This window comes from Benincasa hispida, chromosome 4, assembly GCF_009727055.1.
Source record: "Benincasa hispida cultivar B227 chromosome 4, ASM972705v1, whole genome shotgun sequence".
In the NCBI taxonomy this organism is placed as follows: domain Eukaryota; kingdom Viridiplantae; phylum Streptophyta; class Magnoliopsida; order Cucurbitales; family Cucurbitaceae; genus Benincasa; species Benincasa hispida.
The window spans coordinates 34,136,227-34,154,980 of record NC_052352.1 but is presented as its reverse complement, the minus strand read 5'-3'; the positions used below and the strand labels follow the sequence as shown (position 1 = coordinate 34,154,980).

Genomic DNA, 18,754 nt, shown 5'->3' with positions numbered 1-18,754 from the left:
AAGATTCAAGTCATGTCACCTATGGTCATCCTAGTGAAATGTAAATCTTTATCATCAACGGTGTTATATAAAGAGACTAATCATTTGTGGTCCGGTCTTATACAAACTCTTTGTATAGGATACCTCTACTCGCATGTCTCCACATGAATGATCATGATCAGATCATTTGTAGCACTTTACAAAATTTGTAATACCTACAAAGCAGGCCGTATCCGTAGTGTCACCAGGATAAGGTACCCAACCTTATCCATCTACTACAGACCATTTATGTCATTATTTAAACAAGATCCACCCGTATGTCTCTACATACTTGTTTAAATTTACATAAAATAACCTTGGATCTTAGTTTATTGGATTGAGTATAAAATAACACTTATTTTATTAATAACAATATGTTTATACAGAGTTTACAAACTACGAGATTACAAGGAGATTTAGGACACCAATCCTAACAACTGTGTCCTGGGTTAGATTAGAAATAGTTGGCGATTCCAACTACAAAGCATATATTAGGACGTGTACACAACATAGCGTACATCAGACTCCCAACTGCCGATGCATATGGAATTCTTTTCATTTCCTCAGCTTCTTGAGGTGTCTTAGAACACTATTTCTTTGACAAATGAATTCCATGTCTAAAAGGCAACATATCTTTTTTGAAATTTTGCATGTTATATCTTGACAACATTTTGTCAATATAAGATGCCTGAGATAGTGTTAAGGTTCTATTCGCGATTTCGAAAAATCTAAATCCCAAGAACATATTGAGCATTTCCCAAATCTTTCATTTGGAACTGTCATGCTAACTATCTCTTTACGTCAGCAAGGTAACTTGTCTCATTCTCAATGAGCAAGATATCATCAACATAAAGGACCAATAATGCTACAATTTTGTTGACTATCTTCTTGTATACACAAGATTCGTCAACATTCTGTTCAAAGCCATAAGATTTGATCGCAGTATCAAATCTTATATTCTAGGATCTAGAAGATTGCTTCAATCCATAAATAGATCTCTTAAGCTTACAAATCTTTTGTTCTTTACCCTGTTTAATGAACCCTTCTGATTGAGACTTAAAAATATTTTTATCAAGATGGCCATTCAAAAAAGTTGTCTTGACATTTATTTGTCATATCTCATAGTCATAATATGTGGAAATGGATAAACGTATTCTTATTGATTTTATCATGGCAACAGGAGAGCAGATTTCTTTATAGTCAACCCCCTCCCTTTGGGTAAAACCTTTTGCCACGAGTCTGGCATTATAGGTTTGCACCTTGCCAGTTTGTTCTCTTTTTCTCTTGTAGATCCATTCTGGGATTTTCTAGATCAACCACATGAGGTTAAACTAATAGGTTTAACCTTATGTGGTTTATCTAGAAAATCTCAGACAAATTTGAAGTACATGGACTATATTTCTACATCCATGGCTTTTATCCATTATTCCCTATCAACATCTTCCATTGCATATTTAAAGGTCAATGGATCCTCTAGACCATCATCAAGTATGATGTCTTAAGTTTCTGTTAAACACATGTAGCGTTCAAGTTGATGAACAATTCTCCCACTACGTCGAGACCTTCTCAACTCTTGACAAGAATGTGATGGAGCAACAACCGTTGTTGATGGACTAACATCATCAACAACTTTTGTTGATTTATCTGTGGTATCTTTGGTCATTTATTTTAATATTAGTTTACTACGAGGTTGATGACTTCTAATATGATCTTCTTCCAAGAATGTAGCATTTGTCGAAAAAAATACTTTATTTTCTTGGGGACCATAGAACAATCCTCCTTTTGTTTCTTTTGGGATCCAACAAAGAGACATAATTTTTAACGTCGTTCCAATTTTTTAGGGTTTTGTACCAACAAGTGTTCCAGACATCCTTAAACCCGAAAGTAATATAAACTATCTTTACGTCATTTTCATAACTCATACGGTGTTTTGGAAACACTTTTTGAGAGAACCATGTTCAGAATATATACCGCAATTTGTATTGCATAGCCCCAAAAGGATTGAAGTAACTGAGCAAAACTCATCATTGATGAACTATGTCTAACAAGGTTTGATTTTTCCCTTTTGCAACACCTTTTTCTCTTCTTTTTTTTTTTTTGTTTTTTTTGTGGTGTTCCAGATGCTGTGAGTTGGGATTGAATTCCATGATCTACCAAATAGTTCTGGAATTGCAAATCCATATATTCACCATCTTGATCTGATCGAAGTTTTTTAACTCTTTTACCTAATAAGTTTTCTGTTTCGGTCTTGAATTCCCTGAACTTTTCGAGAGTTTCAGACTTGTGACTTATTAAGTAGATATAGCCATATCTTAAATAGTCATCAATAAAACTTACAAAATATTCATATCCACCTCGTGCTCTTACATTCATTGGACCACAAAGGTCTGAATGTATAAGTTTGAAGGGTTCTTTGGCACGAAGACCTTTTCCAGTAAAAGATCTTTTAGTCATTTTTTCCTCAAGACATGACTCACAAGGAGGTAAAGAATTGTCTTCTAACTGATTTAGATGACCGTTTTTAACTAATCTCCCAATTCTGTTGAGATTTATGTGACCAAGTCTGAGATGCCAAAGATAGGTGTTAGGAGAAATTTTTCGTCTTTTATTTTGAGTTTCTGTCGTGGAAACATCTCAATATTTAAAATGGCTTTTGCTTCAGTTTTATTTAACACATACAAGTTATTTTCAAGTCTAGCAGAACAAATATGAACACCTCTTGAAAAAACGAACACTTTATTAACATCAAGAGATACTTTGTAAATATTTTCAAGTAGACATGAAATGGAGATTAAGTTTCTTTTCATCTTCGGTACATCATATACATTACTTAATAAGACAGAAGAATCTCCAAAAAAGCAACTTGACATCTCCCACTGCTTCTGCTAAAATGACTTCCCTTGTTCCTACTTTGAAAGTCATTTTGTACTATGAGAGTAGTTTCCAAGAACTAGTTTCCTGTAAAAAAGTGCAAACATGGTTAGCGGTTCCTGAATCTAATATCCAGGTCAAGTGAGAATTTTCCACTAAACATGTTTTGATTACTAATAAATTTGACTTACCTTGATTAGCCTTGTCCGCTTTCTTCTCAGCCAAATACTTCGAGCAATTTCGTTTCCAGTGCCCGTCTTCTCCACAATGGAAACATTTTTCTTTGGGAGCCTTGTTTTTCTTTGTAGTGGGTTGTTTATTCCCTTTTCCCTTTTTCTTCATTTATACACTTTTATCTTTAAATGAAGAAGGGATAGACTTCATTTTGTCAGCAAGAAGGGATAGACTTCTTTTTGTCAGCAGGTTTTGTTCCTCACGAAGAACCCTTCAAAAATTTATTTTGTCGTGAAACAACATTTTCTTCACTCTCTTTCAATTTTATCATTGACTGATAAGTCTGTAGTTTGTTTAATAAAGTAGTCAAATTGTAACTTATTTTATTCATTATGGCATTATTACGAAAGGTTAGACAGCTCTTCGAAAGAGACTCTAATATCATACTAACTTGATTAATTTCGCTTATGGTAGCCCAATGAGCTTCAACAACATTAAAATGACCATCATGTCTAGAACATGTTCCCTGACATTGGTTCCATCTTTCATTTGCGAGTTATAAACATACTCTATAGCCTCGTGGCGAACAAAAGATGACGGTTGCCCGAACATATCCTATAATGATGCCATAATTTCACGGGATATGAGCATGGGTTCATGTTTCTTGTTGAGCACATCAGATATGCTCACTAAGATATAGGCCCTAGCCTTTTCATTCGCTCTTACCCACCTATCATAAGCATCTCGAACACTTCAGTTTGTCATCGAACTGAGAATAGGAGAACATTCCTCCATTACACAAACCTCAAATCATCAACTACTAATATTGTGTTTAAATTTGACTTCCAGTTGGAATAACCCTCTCCGTTAAATTTTTCAGAAGCTAGAAGTTATATTATTGAGTTTGACAAGCTGAAAAAATTAAACAAATTCTATTAATAAAGTGCATCTAAATCCAATTTTTAGCAAAAGCTAATAAAGTACCTATAGATCATTATTTATTTGCAGTGATACTATAGTGATTTAGAATAAGTGCTACCTGAGGCAGTCAAATATCCCTTCACTAAAGCAAGACATTCTTGACTAAATACTATCTCTAAATAACTCATATTCCGATAGTCATTTAGTTACCGTTTTTCGGTCAAGAGCTTACTAAGACTTAGTAATTCTGTAAGTGTGACCCGCCATTTTAGATCTTATAGAACGGTATGAACATGCCCCCGAATTGAAAGACAATATGCAAGACGGAACTATAAGACTCTATTCATTTCTTTGGGTTGTTCCGAATCCTTTGTTACAACCTTCCGAAGGGATCACCGCTGTTAATGACTAGCTAGTGCTACCTAAAAATGACAACATGTGCAACATAGGAATCTCACGGTTCAAACTAATGGTGGAGACCATAGGATACGTTGACACATTTCCTTCACCAACTTACTATGAACTACTTCTCTCATTCACCTTGTTATTGACCCATGCAGATGTTGGGGTTGATGCCTTAAATCTCATAGGGTCCTGTAATTTGCAAACACATGTATGAACAAACACTTTGTGATTTATAATATATTATATTTTATTCACTTCAGTCTATGAAATATGAGATATTTTAGTTACATTTACCACAAACCAATAAACTAAGATCCATGATTATCGTTGTAACTTAAGTATGTATGTGGAGACATACAAGTGGATTGTGCTTTAACTGATAACCTAAATGGTTTGTAGTATATGGATGAGGGATACCTTATCCTAGTGACGCTACGAGTGTGGCCCGCTTTATAGGTGTTACAAAAGTCGTAAAGTGCTACAAATGATCTGATCCTAGTCATTCATGTATTAGATGTGCGAGCGAGGATATTCTGTACAAAGAAGTTTGTATAAGACCGGACCACGAAATGTTTAGTCTTGTTATATAACGTCGTTTATAATTGCTTTCATTCACTAGGATGACCACAGGTAACATGACCTTAATCCTGAGTGAGTTGTGAACTCCTGCCTATAAGAGCGGTCCTTTGATTGGCATAGGTGAGAGTGGCCAGATCGCCGATTCAACAAGCCTACCATTTTGGGGATTTGTTTGATTGGGGAGTTCGGAACTCAGCTACACAAGATGGAATTCACTCTTTCCCCGAAACAAGGGTAAGTAGATAAATTACTCCCTTAAGAGATGATTTTGGGGCTTGAACAATGTGACGTCACACCTTCTCTTGGCCCGAAAAGGGTTTAGTCATAGTGAGACTATGATCTATTGTTCATCAGAGGAATTAATGGTACTTAAGAAGTTACATGTAACTATTGGGGCAAAATGGTATACTAGCCCAACTGTACTTACGAGCGATTTGTGAAGGGTCATCGTACTGTTGATTGGTTATATCCAAAGGAATCAGAAATATATCTGTAGTGCGAAGAGCACAGCTATCGATCTTTAGTGGAATGCCCAGCAGTTAACGGATGGGGGATATCGTGATTAAAGAGTTTAGTAGTTATTCACTTACCGTTGGAGCTTCAAGTTACAGGTTTATAAGGTCCCCTTGGTAGCTCAATGGATTCAAGTTGAGAATCGGTTTTTGGGTTAGTTTGAAATGTTCAAATTAATAAGAGAGAATTTGATTATATATGATATAATTCAATTAATTTAATTATATGTGATATAGTTGATATAATGTATTTGATACATTATTTGATTGGATGAATTAATATAAATATGATTTATATTAAATGTCATAAAATAGAAAAAGAGTTGTGTTTTGTATGTTGCATATGATGCAATATTAAAACTAAAGGTTATAAATATAATATGATAAGTTAGTTATTGTATTTATTTATAATTTATTAATTATAATATAATTTATATTTCTTTTTCCAAATAACTACCTTAGTGGGTGGTTTTAGATGGTTTTATGGCTAACTGTGAGATAAAAAGAAATATGATTTCAAAATTCTCAAGACCACGACACACAAGTTATCAGATAACTAATCGAGAGACTAAACGATAGCATCAAGTTCACTATACGATAGTACTCATTTACTACACAATCGAGCATCGAGTCTATGTGATAGACTTCCATTAGCTATACGATCCTTCTGTCCAATACTCGATCGTCTCTTCCTCCTCCATTCCTACTTTCCTCTATCCAAAATCATACAGAGCCCACAACTCCTGGATTCTCATACCAAGAATATCAAGGTAATTTTTTGGTGGTGTCTTGTTCTATTCGAGGATTGAGTTATACTCGCTGCTGGTGTTCGAGGAAGATCAAGTTCGAGTTGATCGTTGTGTTCGTGACTAATCGAGGGAAATACTTGAAGAAAGGGTTCTTCCAAGGTATTGTTTCTCTCATCCTTTGTATTTACTTCGGAGCATGCTATAATTTAGTCTTTAATGCATAATTGTTTCTGTATGATTGTAAATGTTTGAGTTTATTCACAATAGAGTTTAAAACGATCTGCTTTCGCTCACAGGTCCTCTAGTTTTAAAGTTCCTTCAGCAGACACTTTTCGAATGGAGTAGTCAAGGTAAAATCAACACGGAGCTGAGCATGGATCTCACGGTGTGAACTCTTGAGGATGTGAGAGTTAAAAACGATATATCATATATACTGTTAATCTCCCACTGAAGTATTCTAAAGTTTTGGTATTCTTTAACGTAGGTTTGTTACGACTAATTTTAAAATTAAGTCTATGTGTTTATTATCCAAGTATAACGTTTATATTTGGATTTAACTTACGATTTCTAGGTTAAAACTAATTTTAAACCTCACACCGCTCACGTTGCTCATAAAACTAGTTATCAATTCTCGTTATTTCAGTCATAATCTCCAGGTAGGAGGTGTTACATAAACTGTCAACTTAAGTACCCCCAGCCTTAGACATGATTGTGAACTGATTGAGTTTGTAATCTAAGATAAACACCTATTTTAACTATTAAAACAAGTTGTTAACCTAAGTAAGCATGCTTTTTATCTTTGTTATAGATTTTAATGTCTAATTCAATTTTATAACAACTTACAAAAATAGACATGCTAAACATCCATAACATACATCAAAGGCAGTCAACTTTTAATATAACCTTTATATTAAAACAATTGAAACCTTATACATGCATACTATACATTATAACAATTTTATAACATACTTTAATGTATGTAACATGCTTCATATGGTAGAATTTTTAATTCTACATGGCATACTTTATGCATATACAAAATTTATTTAAGTATAACATACATCAAATGTATAAATAATTAAACATAAGACTGATATGGTTTTTAGTTTTGGCATTTCCAAGCAAACAAAGGCCTAGCTATTACAAAAATCAAGAAAACTGACTTCAAAAAGGTTCTAGACCGCTCAAACCACCTTGAACCAAGAGAAAACCCATCGATTATCAGCAAGCAACTAGCATCGAGTATGCCAGTTTGCATCGAGTATGACAACAAGCATCATCGAACATCAAATATTTCACAAAATACCATCGAATAGACGCCATCGACCATCGAGTAGGGCATCATGCATCGAGCAGCAAGTATTTCATGAAATATCATCGAGTGAATGCATCGAGTACCATCGTGTATGGCATCGTGCATCGAGTATTTCATGAAATATTATCGAGTACCATCAAGTATTGCATCATGCATCGAGTATTTCATGAAATATCATCAAGTATTCCATCAAGCATCGAGTATTAGCTAGTTGGATGCATACAGCAGTTTTTTGCAAATCATTCATTTTCAAATCCTCATAAACATGATAAGGCATGACATTAATAGAGGCTCCTAAATCTAACATGGCATGTCGGATGACTCTATTACCAATTATGTAGGGCAAGGTGAACATACCTAGGTCTTGACATTTTCCAAGAATATTATGTTTCAGGAAAGTCGATACATTCTTACTTACTAATACCTTTTCTTTATCCTTACCTATCCTCTTTTTGGTGTACAGCTCCTTTAGGAATTTAGCATACCTGAGGATCTGCTGGATTGCATTCAAGAAAGGAATGTTTATCTGAACCTTTTTTAACATTTCAATCAACTCCTCGTCCCTCAGTTCCTGTTTTGGTCTTGTTTTTCTGCTAGGAAATGGAGCCTTATTCCTAAGGTTCAACGGCACGTGAAGGAGGATTACTTACCTTGGGAGTGGATGATGGTGTTCCAAATTTACCCTCACTGTTCTCAGTTTCTTTATTGGTCTTACCAGGTGGTGATAGGATCTCTGATGGAAGTTCCTTGCCACTCCTCAGTGTGATGGCACTAACGTTGGCATGGTTCAATTGTGCAAGCAACTTCCCTGAACCCTTGGTTTCTATTCGACTTACTACAACAGGCAACTGGTCTGACTTGAGTCCCTAGATTGGCTATGTTCCCCCTGGTTTCTTGCTGATAGGCCTTTATGTCCTTTGATAGCTAGAGGGAGTCTTTTTGCAGCTGCTGAATTCCCTGTTGAAATTTATGGGAATTATCAGCCAAAATTGTCATAATGTCTTCCAAAGACATACCTGAGGAAGACGACAACAGTTGCTTAGAATTTCCATGCCCTTGTCTTTGGCCTCGACCTCCCCATTTTAGATTAGGGTGGTCACGCCATCCTAGTTTGTATACCGGGCCATATGGGTCGTACTTCCTTTGGTAACCCCAACTGCATTGACTTGTGCTTAAGGACATGCTTTACAAGCGTGCCCTAGTACTCCGCAGGCTCCACAAGCCTTGACTTGAGCAACTCCTCCTTGGGCCAACTGCGTCACAAGAGAAGTTAAGTTAGAAAGTTGAGCTTTTAATTCTTTAACTTCAAAATTACCAATCAAAACAGATTCGGTGGCCTTGGTGCCAAAATTTTGGCTATTCTCCACCACGCATGATATTAATTCCTGGGCCTCCCTAGGTGTTTTGTCAACAAGAGCACCTCCAACTACCAAGTCGATTGAGTTCCTGTCATTGGTAAGCAAGCCACTATAGAAGTATTGAATCAATGATTGGTCAGAAATCTGGTGATGAGGGAAACTAACACATAAACGTTTATAACGCTCCCAATACTCAGATAAAGATTCACCCACAAACTGTTTAATGCCATAAATGTCCTTTCTTATGGAATTGGCTCTACAAGCTGGGAAAAAATTCTCAAGAAATTTCTTTTTCCATTCATTCCAAGTTGTAATTGACCCTAGAGCCAAGTAGTATAACCAATCTTTGGTGTCATCCTGTAGTGAAAAATGAAATGCCCTAAGGTTTAGTTGCTCTCCTGTGACTCCATGGGGTCTCATACTTACACAAACCATATAGAAGTCCTTGATGTTTTTGTGAGGGTTCTCCCCTACATGCCCTCTGAAGGTTGGCAATAAATTAATTAGCCCTGGTTTGAGTTCGAATGGCACCGTGGTAGGTGGAAATATGATGCACAGGGGTTGCTGGTCCATGTCGAGTTCTGCCAGCTCCCTCAAGGTTTTCTCACAAACCGCCTCTCCTATGGTTGTGTTGTCAACAATTCCTGGATGTTCTTCTTCTGGGATCTCTCCTCTACGTCTCCTTCGGATTCTCTTATCTTCCTGGTCAATATCTGCAAAGAAAACAAAATATGCACTCCTAGAGGAGCGGGTCATTAAACCAAAGGGAACTTAAACACTTTTTTTTTATATATATTATAAGGAATTCAAAAAAAAATCTAGGCTAATTGACAAGTCTCCTCGGCAACGGCGCCAATTTTGTTCGAACTCTAAGACTAGCGTGTCGTGACCGCTCCTGGCCCGAGCAAAGATAATTTATTTTCACCGATCCAAGACTTATACTACAAACGTAACAAAGTGGTAAGATTGAGGTCAAATCCAAAGGGAGACCGTCGAATTAACTTAGAACAATTAATGAATTCCAAGTAAAAAGGGGTTTTGATGATTCTTGATTTTGGTTACAAAATAAATTAAAAACCAAACAGAGAAGAATAAATAAAAGTTAGCACAGAAAAGAGGATTGAATCAAATTAATAGAAAATCTTGGGATTATTTTATATGCTTTTTATTTTCTATCATTAAATACTAGTTGGAGCGTCACAACGCTCTTCACAACACTAAGATTGACGCTAGTTCGACGCTTGAAGATAGAATGTACCCATTTACTGCAAAATAGGGCAGCATCGCAACGCTTCACCCAAAGTCACAACGCTCTGGAGATTGACAGAATCGTCCGTGCGCACACCTTGCATAACTAAGCATCAGCGCAGTGTCAAGACCTTAGTCGAACGCTTTTTGGCCTTTTTACGATTTAGCATTGCCACGCTAGCCTTGGCATCGCGACACTTCACCTGCAGATATAAATTCAGTTGTTTGATTTTCAGTAGAGGAGAACGAGAGAAAAAATATTTTTTTTCTTTAGAGAGAGGTTAGATCGAAATTAGAGAGAAAATTACCCAAATTTGTGTGTGTATTGAGAGATTTCTTGCAAATTTTACAATTCCTTATTGAATTGCTTCATGGAATTCATTATACTTTCAAGGATTCCTTCAAGATTTCTCATTTTTATGGTTAGGTAATTCTATTTCTTGGGAATTCTTAATTCTAGGTTTAATTCTTGAGTTCTTTTTGTAGATTTTCTTGAATTGTTTTCATTTTTGAATGTTCTTGGGCTGAATTTGAATAAAAATTCATGGAGGATAATTGACGCTTTGATTCCATTGAATTCTTGTATGTAATTTTTGCTTGGCACTACTGCATAATGGTGAGATAGGTTACAAAATTAAGTTTTCTTGTGTTAATTAGGACTTTTTCCGAATTTAACTCTCGAAATTCTTAATTAGAACATTCATTCAATCTTTCTTGAAACTTACTGTAATGTGTTTCTTGAATGTCATAATCATGATAACCTATGTCTTTAAAACAATCTAAGAAAAGAACATGATAAATGCTATATGGAAGTGGCTTTTTACTTAGATTAAGGCTAACTAATGTGATTCATGTTATTTAGCTATATGGGTCTTTAAGGGTTTTTCTTTATTGGATTATGGGATGTTGAGTTTTCAAGTAATTATTCAAGAACAATGATAGGATTAAACCTAGTAACAAGAATTCCCAAGAATCTTTTTCAATCAGTTCTCTTCTAATAAAAATAGTAAGTTTGTTTTACAATTTTCCTTTATCTTAATTTTAGTTAGCTTTTAGTTTCTTTACAAACAACCCTCCAATTACTATCTTTTTGAATTCAAAAGTTATTTTTGGCCAATTAATAGAGGTTCCCTTGGGATCGACCTCCTACTTCCACTTTAATAACATGTTAGTTTTAGTAGTTGTTGAGCATTATAAATTTCATTTACTTGGGTAGGATAGAATTAACGACGTCTATTTTGTACCGATCAAATTGGCGCCGCTGCCGGGAAACCGTGCAATTAGCCTTTAAGAATCTTTGAATTCTTTTTTTATAAAAACAAAAATAGTTAGTTTGATTGAACTATCCTTTTGTGCATGACCCCCCTCCTCTCGGATTGTGCTCTGTGATTTTGTTGTAGATATCGACCGTGAGGAAAGGAGACTACAAAAGGAAAGAACAAGAAGAGAAGAAGGAGAATTTGAAGAATCGAGTCAAGAAGAGGAACCAATACAAACAAACACTATGGGTGAAGTAAGGGAGCAAACATTAAGAGAGCTTGTCGAACTAGATTACACTTAACAACCATTATGTATAGTATATCCGGAGATTACAGTACCTTTTAAATTGAAACTCGGTTTAGTTCATCTTTTACCTACTTTCTAAGGTAATCCAGGTGAGGACCCACACAAAGACATGAAATAATTCCATTTTGTATATGATGGTATGTGCCCACACGGGGTAATGCAAGAACAACTTAATCTTAGGGTCTTTCCCTTCTCCTTGAAGGATGTGGCCAAGGATTGGTTGTACTACTTGCTGGTTGGATTGATTACCATGTGGAATAGTCTTAAGAAAAAGTTTTTAGAAAAGTTTTTCCCTACATCTAAGGCTAATAATATTAGAAAAGAAATATATGGTATAAAGTAATTGGTAGGAGAGTCCTTATATGAGTATTGGGAAAGCTATAAGCAACTTTGTACTTCCTTTCCCCATCATCAAATTTCTAACTAATACTTTATCCAATATTTCTATTCAGGATTGCTTCCATCTGAGAAGAGCAACATTGATGCAGTTGTCAGTGGAGCTCTAGCTGACAAAATACCTACTGAAGCTAGTGAGCTAATGTCAACCATGGCAGAGAATTCACAGAATTTTGGATCAAAGACTCTTGAATATGATGTTCAGGCTAAAGAGGTTAGTGAGTTGAGAAGTCAAGTATCTAATCTAGTTTCCCTTTTTACTCAGGTTGCTCAAGGAGGATTCCCCCAAAGTAAAAAGTGTGGAGCATGTGGTATGGTTGGGCATGCTTCCGAAGCTTGCCCATAAGGTCAACATCAAATGAATGCAATAAAAGATTTCCAAAGGAAGTACAACCCCCACAGGCAAACTTATAACCAAGGGTGGCGAGATCATCCAAAATTCAAATGGGATCTCAAAGGCAATACGAGAACCTGAATCAATCGTCTTCAATAACTTGAATCAAAGAACAACCCTCATAAACAAAAGTTCATAACTCATTCAGGATTAAGATCGAGTTACATGGTTATCGTTTGAAATGTAAAACTCTTCAATAAACGGTATTATAAAGAGAAATTATATTTCATGGTCCAATCTTATACAGATTCACTATATAGGATACCTCCCTTGCATGTCATCACATGAACGATTTGGATCAAATCGTTTGTAATAACTTAAAACTATAGTAACATTTACAAAGTGGGTGTATCCATAGTATTACTATGATAAGGTATCCAACTTTATTTCATGGTCCAATCTTATACAGATTCACTATATAGGATACCTCCCTTGCATGTCATCACATGAACGATTTGGATCAAATCGTTTGTAATACTTAAAACTATAGTAACATTTACAAAGTGGGTGTATCCATAGTATTACTATGATAAGGTATCCAACTTTATCCATATACTATAGTTCTTTCAGGTTATTCTTTGAATGTGATCCATTTGTGTGTCAACAATATACCGTTCAAGCTACATTAAATAACATCAAATCTTAGTTTATTGGATTTTGAATTATGCAAACAATGCATAATATTTTATTCATTAAATAAACACTTATTATTTATTAATAATTTGTTTACAAAATACACAGATTACAAGATTTAGGACATAAATCCTAACATACAAAACTTCAACCCAAAATCTCTTGAAGAAGAATAATGATCCTCTGAATTGGCCCGAGAACGACGCTTTAGTCTTAAAGGTCAAGGGTGTTTTTGTCCTTTCACGCGACTGATCAAATTTGAAGTTGTAACATTTTGATTAAATCTCAATCCCAATCTCGCCCGAGTTGGCCTGAGAAAAACCCTTCAAACGACTTTTCAAAAAGGGTATTATTTTGATAATGTCAAGACTTCAAGAAGTTATTTTGGACAATTTCTCCTCTAAACCATATATCCAAAGTTATAAATAACTATAATGTTAAGTTTCTTAGGAGCATCAAATAACACATTCAAGGCATTTCAATATATGAATTATTAATAGTTACCATAGGTCAAATCGATTTGATTTTGATAGCTTTAGGTAAGTTGGGTTAATTTAAATCAAGCAATCGATTCAACATTCGTTTAGAGTCTAAGGATAATTAACCGATCCAACCCAACTCATTTATGTACATGTTATAAGCCAAATTAGCCAATGGTATCCCTAATGGTTGTGGATTAGGAATGTAAAGAGTTGAGAGTAGGCAAGCCATATATTAGGTGAAGAGTTGTCCAAGATTTTTCACAATCACACACTTATACCCAATTCTCTTACAGAGAAAAACCATTTCTCTTTATGTACACCAACCCCAGCTTAACCAAAGAAAGAAAAACCAAAACCCAAAAAAAGAACAGAGATGAAAAAAAAACAGAGAATGCTCTCTAAACTCTCTAATACCTACTTCTCTCCTTGTTTCTTTTTCCTTCCAAAAATCTTCTTTCACCCTTCTCCCCATTTATTCATTTACAAGTACAATACAGTTCAGGAATCAAAACAACAGCAAAAATTTTCTTCTTCATTTCAGCCCTTCTTGTTCAAAAGAACTGACAAAACCCCCAAATGGATTCAACTTCTTGATTACCTTGGTTTTGGTTGTGATCCACAAGACAACAATGGCTGCACAAGCCTCTGAGCTGCTGGGCTACTCAGAAACGTAGCCTGTGATCGTGTAAGCATCTCTAGCATCGATGGGGTTTGATAGGATTGAACAAGACTTGAGCTATCCGTCGAGTCGCCTCTTGCAGTTGCTCTTTGCCAAGAATGTGAACTCAGTCCTGAAAGAATGTATGCTCTTCCCGATGCCTCATATACATGCCTGCTAGCCATCCTCTCTTGCATTTCCTTGAGCTCGGCATCTAAGGCAACACATAATCGGTCATGAGATTTAGCAGAGACGGTTTGCGACAACACCATCCTACACTTTTCTAGTATGGCAACTGCACCAGCCAAGTCTCCCTGTTCTGCTGCAATTCTTGCCTGTGCCATTGCCTCCGCTGCTTGGAGTCGGTTGCATTGTCGATCCACTTCCACTGAAATGACCCCTGGTTCTCCTCCCATATCGGGCCTTTCTATCCTTACTTCATCACTTTCCAAAGTCGTTGTTTGTTTGGTGATTGGATCCCTGTAAACACATCTAACTCTTAGGAGTGGTGTTGAATTGCCGGAAGGCTCTACAGGGACATTGACTGAGACCAAAAAGTCCCTCTCTTCATCAGCATACAAGTCCCCGACATCGATAAATCCTGTGCGTCCGCCAACCATCAGACGGCTTGGATAACTTCCAGCTTTTAGTGATCCAAGATGGATATTTGCGTGTACACATTCAATTGCAACTTGCAGCTCCTGCACCACCACGCTTAAGAGACCCCCGATGCACTGTGCAAATGCATCTTGGATCACAGCCTCGGTCTCGATGAAAGAAAAGGTTCCCCCAGATATCTCGGAAATCGAGTGCATAGAAGAAGCATCATGATCTGCGCCAAATCCGAAAGAGTGAACCGGAATCTGGAATCCTGACTCATCCTTAGCATGCATTGACAGAGGAAGAAGTAACTGATAATTGGGTTGTGGTTGGTTAACTCCCGAACCACTGACCGTGTATGTGTCCTGGCCATCTGACAACAGTATTATGCTCGAAACTGCATTCTTTTCCCTTCGATCTTCCATGATCTTGGCACCCTTTCTTAGACCTTCAGCAATGTTGGTTCCACCATTTGCGACTAAAGAATTGACAGCCTGCAGGGCCTGTTGGCGACCCGTGTCAGTCATCCGACGAAGAGGAAAGAGGCGGCGAGCTGTTGAGGAGAAGGCAATTACTGACAGTCTGTCACAGGAGCTAAGATTCTGTATCACAAATCCCATTGCTCGTTTTAGCAATGCAAGTTTAGTACCTGCCATGCTACCGCTGATGTCGAGAACCGTTACTAAGTCAACTGGTGCACGAGGAGTTCGAGAAAACTGTGGCAAAGTAGCTTGATTTCCAGTACAGTTTTGTCTCCTAACTGAAGCAGCAGCTTTAAGATGGACAAGTACGGTGAAATCATCATAGGATTTCGACTTCGGAGCAGCGGAAATCTCTGGATATGTTTTCATCTGTATTATTTTAGTGGAGTCACCGTCTGCACTATTTTTGTTGCAAGAACTTTCAGCACAAATGGTCTGGTTACCTAAGGATTCATCATCATCAAACACACCTGGCTCGGGAGCTTGACAGAGTGGAACAATGAGTCGCCGACTCAAATCCCTTCGAGGAGGAGGTAATCGTCGGACAACAGTCATTAAAGCATTATTTTGATTCCAGCCAGCAGGACCAACTGATGCTCTTCCAGGAGGAGGATCCAAACTGGGACCTTGCACGGGAATTTCTTTCCACTGTGCTCTGCAGACTGGGCATATTTGATTGCCATGTTTTACATTTGACACAACGCAGTGAAAATGGAAGGAATGTGAGCATTCAGCAGTAAATATAGCAAGTCCACCTCCTTGTTTCAACTTCGTTAAGCAAATCGAGCAAGTCTGCTGAATAATATCAAGACCACAGATATCAGTAATATGAATTCGGCAGCAGCAACGTATCAAATACATAAACGTTTTCAACATTAAATTTGATGATCATCCACGGAAAGGAAATTTCTCTAAATGGAGAACAAACCAAACTTCTGCATTGGATATAGAGAATTGCACAAGTCAAAATTAAGATCAAAACGAAGGTCAAAGATGTATTGAAGTAACACCACAAGATGAAGAAAATTGCAACCAAAACCAAATGTTGACAAGGGCATCCAACCACTTCTCCTTTTCCATTGGCAGGAGAAGGAAAGCCAAATTCTGTGCTCTTCTATACAAAAAGTTAAGCTATGCCATGCTTGTGATCAATGCGCAATATTGGATTCTAGCCACTCCTAAATAACTCCTTAAATATGAAATTAGCACAAACTTAAAATAAGTTTGTGAATTAACTAGTCAGTCCCAATCACCCTATAGAAGAGAGCAAAAATACAGGAACTAGATAACTGAGGCTGAGGTACACTGGATATGATTTCGTAAGAAGACATCCGTCTAAATTGCAGCAATGAAAAATGAATTCCGGTAATGATAGGAATCTGAGAAGTTAACTAATATGAGTCAACATCATAAGCCTATTGGTAGAAAAATCATAGAACTATAGCTAGTAATTGTTTTGTGTTTTCTTAAAGCATAGATCTCCGCAATCTTTATGTTCTAATATACTTAAGTGAAAATCGCTACTTCAAAATATCTTATTCATCTAAATTGCAGAACTTTTTCCTCATTCAACTGTAAAAATATCCAGGAGTACAAATATTGAATGCTAATGGAAACTTTTAAAAGTCTCTCTTCAATTCACTTCACTGCTATTTTCCATTCAACCTTCTTTTGGTTTACATTCCATTAATTTCCATTGACCTTTTGGACAAAAATCACCACTTTTGTCTTCACATCTATGTCCTCAATCCCCAGATAGAGTTTGATGAAGTTTTATTATATGGATTTAAAGAAGGAACCAATTTGGGTCTCAAACAAACAATCAGAAAATGGTAAATATTTGATCTATAGTTAGTCACAAGCTGACTTCCATAGACTAAAACTTTTTTAGTCTAAAAGAAGGAAATTAAAATCTCTTCTTCCGCTCTGTCTTTCCTTTTTTAGTTTCTTCAACCACAGTAAACATATCAACAAAAAAACACAGATGGATGAAAAAATAGAGAAAAATCTCTACTCAAGTTCATATGGAATTTCTAAGAAAACACAGTATCCAATCAGTAAAGAACAAATAATTGGTGAGAAAAAAGGGTTCAAGTCTTCAAGATCTATAACTTTACTTTTTGCTCAGAAAGAAACAAACCCAATCAAACTAAGTGTAGAAGCAAGATTTAAGGTCAGAGAAAAGAAAATAAACAAACCTTTGAAAATTTGCTGCCACTTTTAGAGAAAGTTAAGCCATGAGAAGATGGGGTTGGTGTAGAAGGGCGAGAGGAACCCCAATGTGCCGGAGAAAGCAAAGCAGCATCTGAAAACCTTTCAGTGGAATCACAGTCAGGCAAAGGGGAAGAGTCTTCAAGTGTTCTTGGAACAAAAACACAAAGATTCAAACCAAGAGCCAGCTTCATCTTCCTCCATTTACTACCCATTTGACAATTTCAGATCCCAAAACCCCCCACAAACCCACAAAAGAGAACAAACAACCAGAAGAACAAAAACAAAATGATAGAAATCAAGCCAAAAAACCCAAATAGAAGGGAAAATACAAACCCCAGATCTCAAACAAGCCCTTGTATGGCTGTAAACCAATCCCCTCCTTTTGAGAGAGATGAAACGGGCTTTAGTAAAAGTTGAGAGAAGAACACGAATACCAAGAGAAAAACAAGTCTAATGGGGTTTTAACAGAAGGAAAAAGAAGAGAAGGGAATGAATATATCAGCAAAAAGCATGGTTAAGAGAAAAAACTAAGAACACTGCAAGAAGTTTTCTGGTTAGCTTTGTTCATTTCAATGGCCGCTAAAAGGGGAAATGGCAAGAGGAAAATTATAGAGAGAGAGAGAGAGAGAAAGAACAGCTCCCTTGAGCCTTGAGGATTTGACCTGTGTTTTCTGTTTTCTCTGTCGTTGAGGTTAAATAAAAGGCCATAAAATACAAAAGCAAGTTTTGGGTTGAATTCAGAAAGCTATGTGCTTTATCACAAATCTTTATGACTTACATTTTTTTTTCAATTTTTTTCCTTTGCTACTTTATTTTCAATCTCACACCATGAAAAAAAACCTTTTTTTTTTTTCATTCTTTTTACTTGGGATTCTAGTGAATATGCTCCAAATTTCAATCCTTTTCCCCAAACCCAATTTCAATTCTTTAATTCAAAATTGAAAATCCAACCCACATTACAATTGTACCAATAAAAAACAAGAGGAATACATCCAAATTAAAAAAGTCCAACCTTTAATCTTTATTTATTTACTTCAAATGTAAATTGGATATAATTTAAATTTTCCAAAAGAAGAAATGAATAATAATTTTTAAGAAAAACACTATAAGAGTTGACAAATCTATTGGCAAAACCATAGATAGTGGGTTGAGTTAAAAGTTTTAGAACTATTCTCCCAG

General features: G+C 36.2%; 1 protein-coding gene across 2 annotated transcripts; it reads right to left on the bottom strand.

Moving 5' to 3' along the window:
- Positions 1 to 13,831: 13,831 nt before the first annotated feature.
- LOC120075463 (E3 ubiquitin-protein ligase WAV3-like) lies at positions 13,832 to 18,308 on the bottom strand. Of its 2 annotated transcripts, none has more exons than XM_039028878.1 (2): positions 17,560 to 18,308; positions 13,832 to 16,153 (listed from the first exon to the last, which is right to left on the bottom strand). In XM_039028878.1, the coding sequence occupies exons 1-2, from the start codon at positions 17,785 to 17,787 to the stop codon at positions 14,216 to 14,218; spliced, it is 2,166 nt and encodes a 721-aa protein (XP_038884806.1). In that variant the 5' UTR covers positions 17,788 to 18,308; the 3' UTR covers positions 13,832 to 14,215. The 2 variants fall into 2 exon arrangements, with proteins under 2 accessions (XP_038884806.1, XP_038884805.1); XM_039028877.1 differs by having other exon boundaries at positions 13,832 to 16,156; positions 17,560 to 18,306.
- Between the last annotated feature and the right edge of the window lie 446 nt (positions 18,309 to 18,754).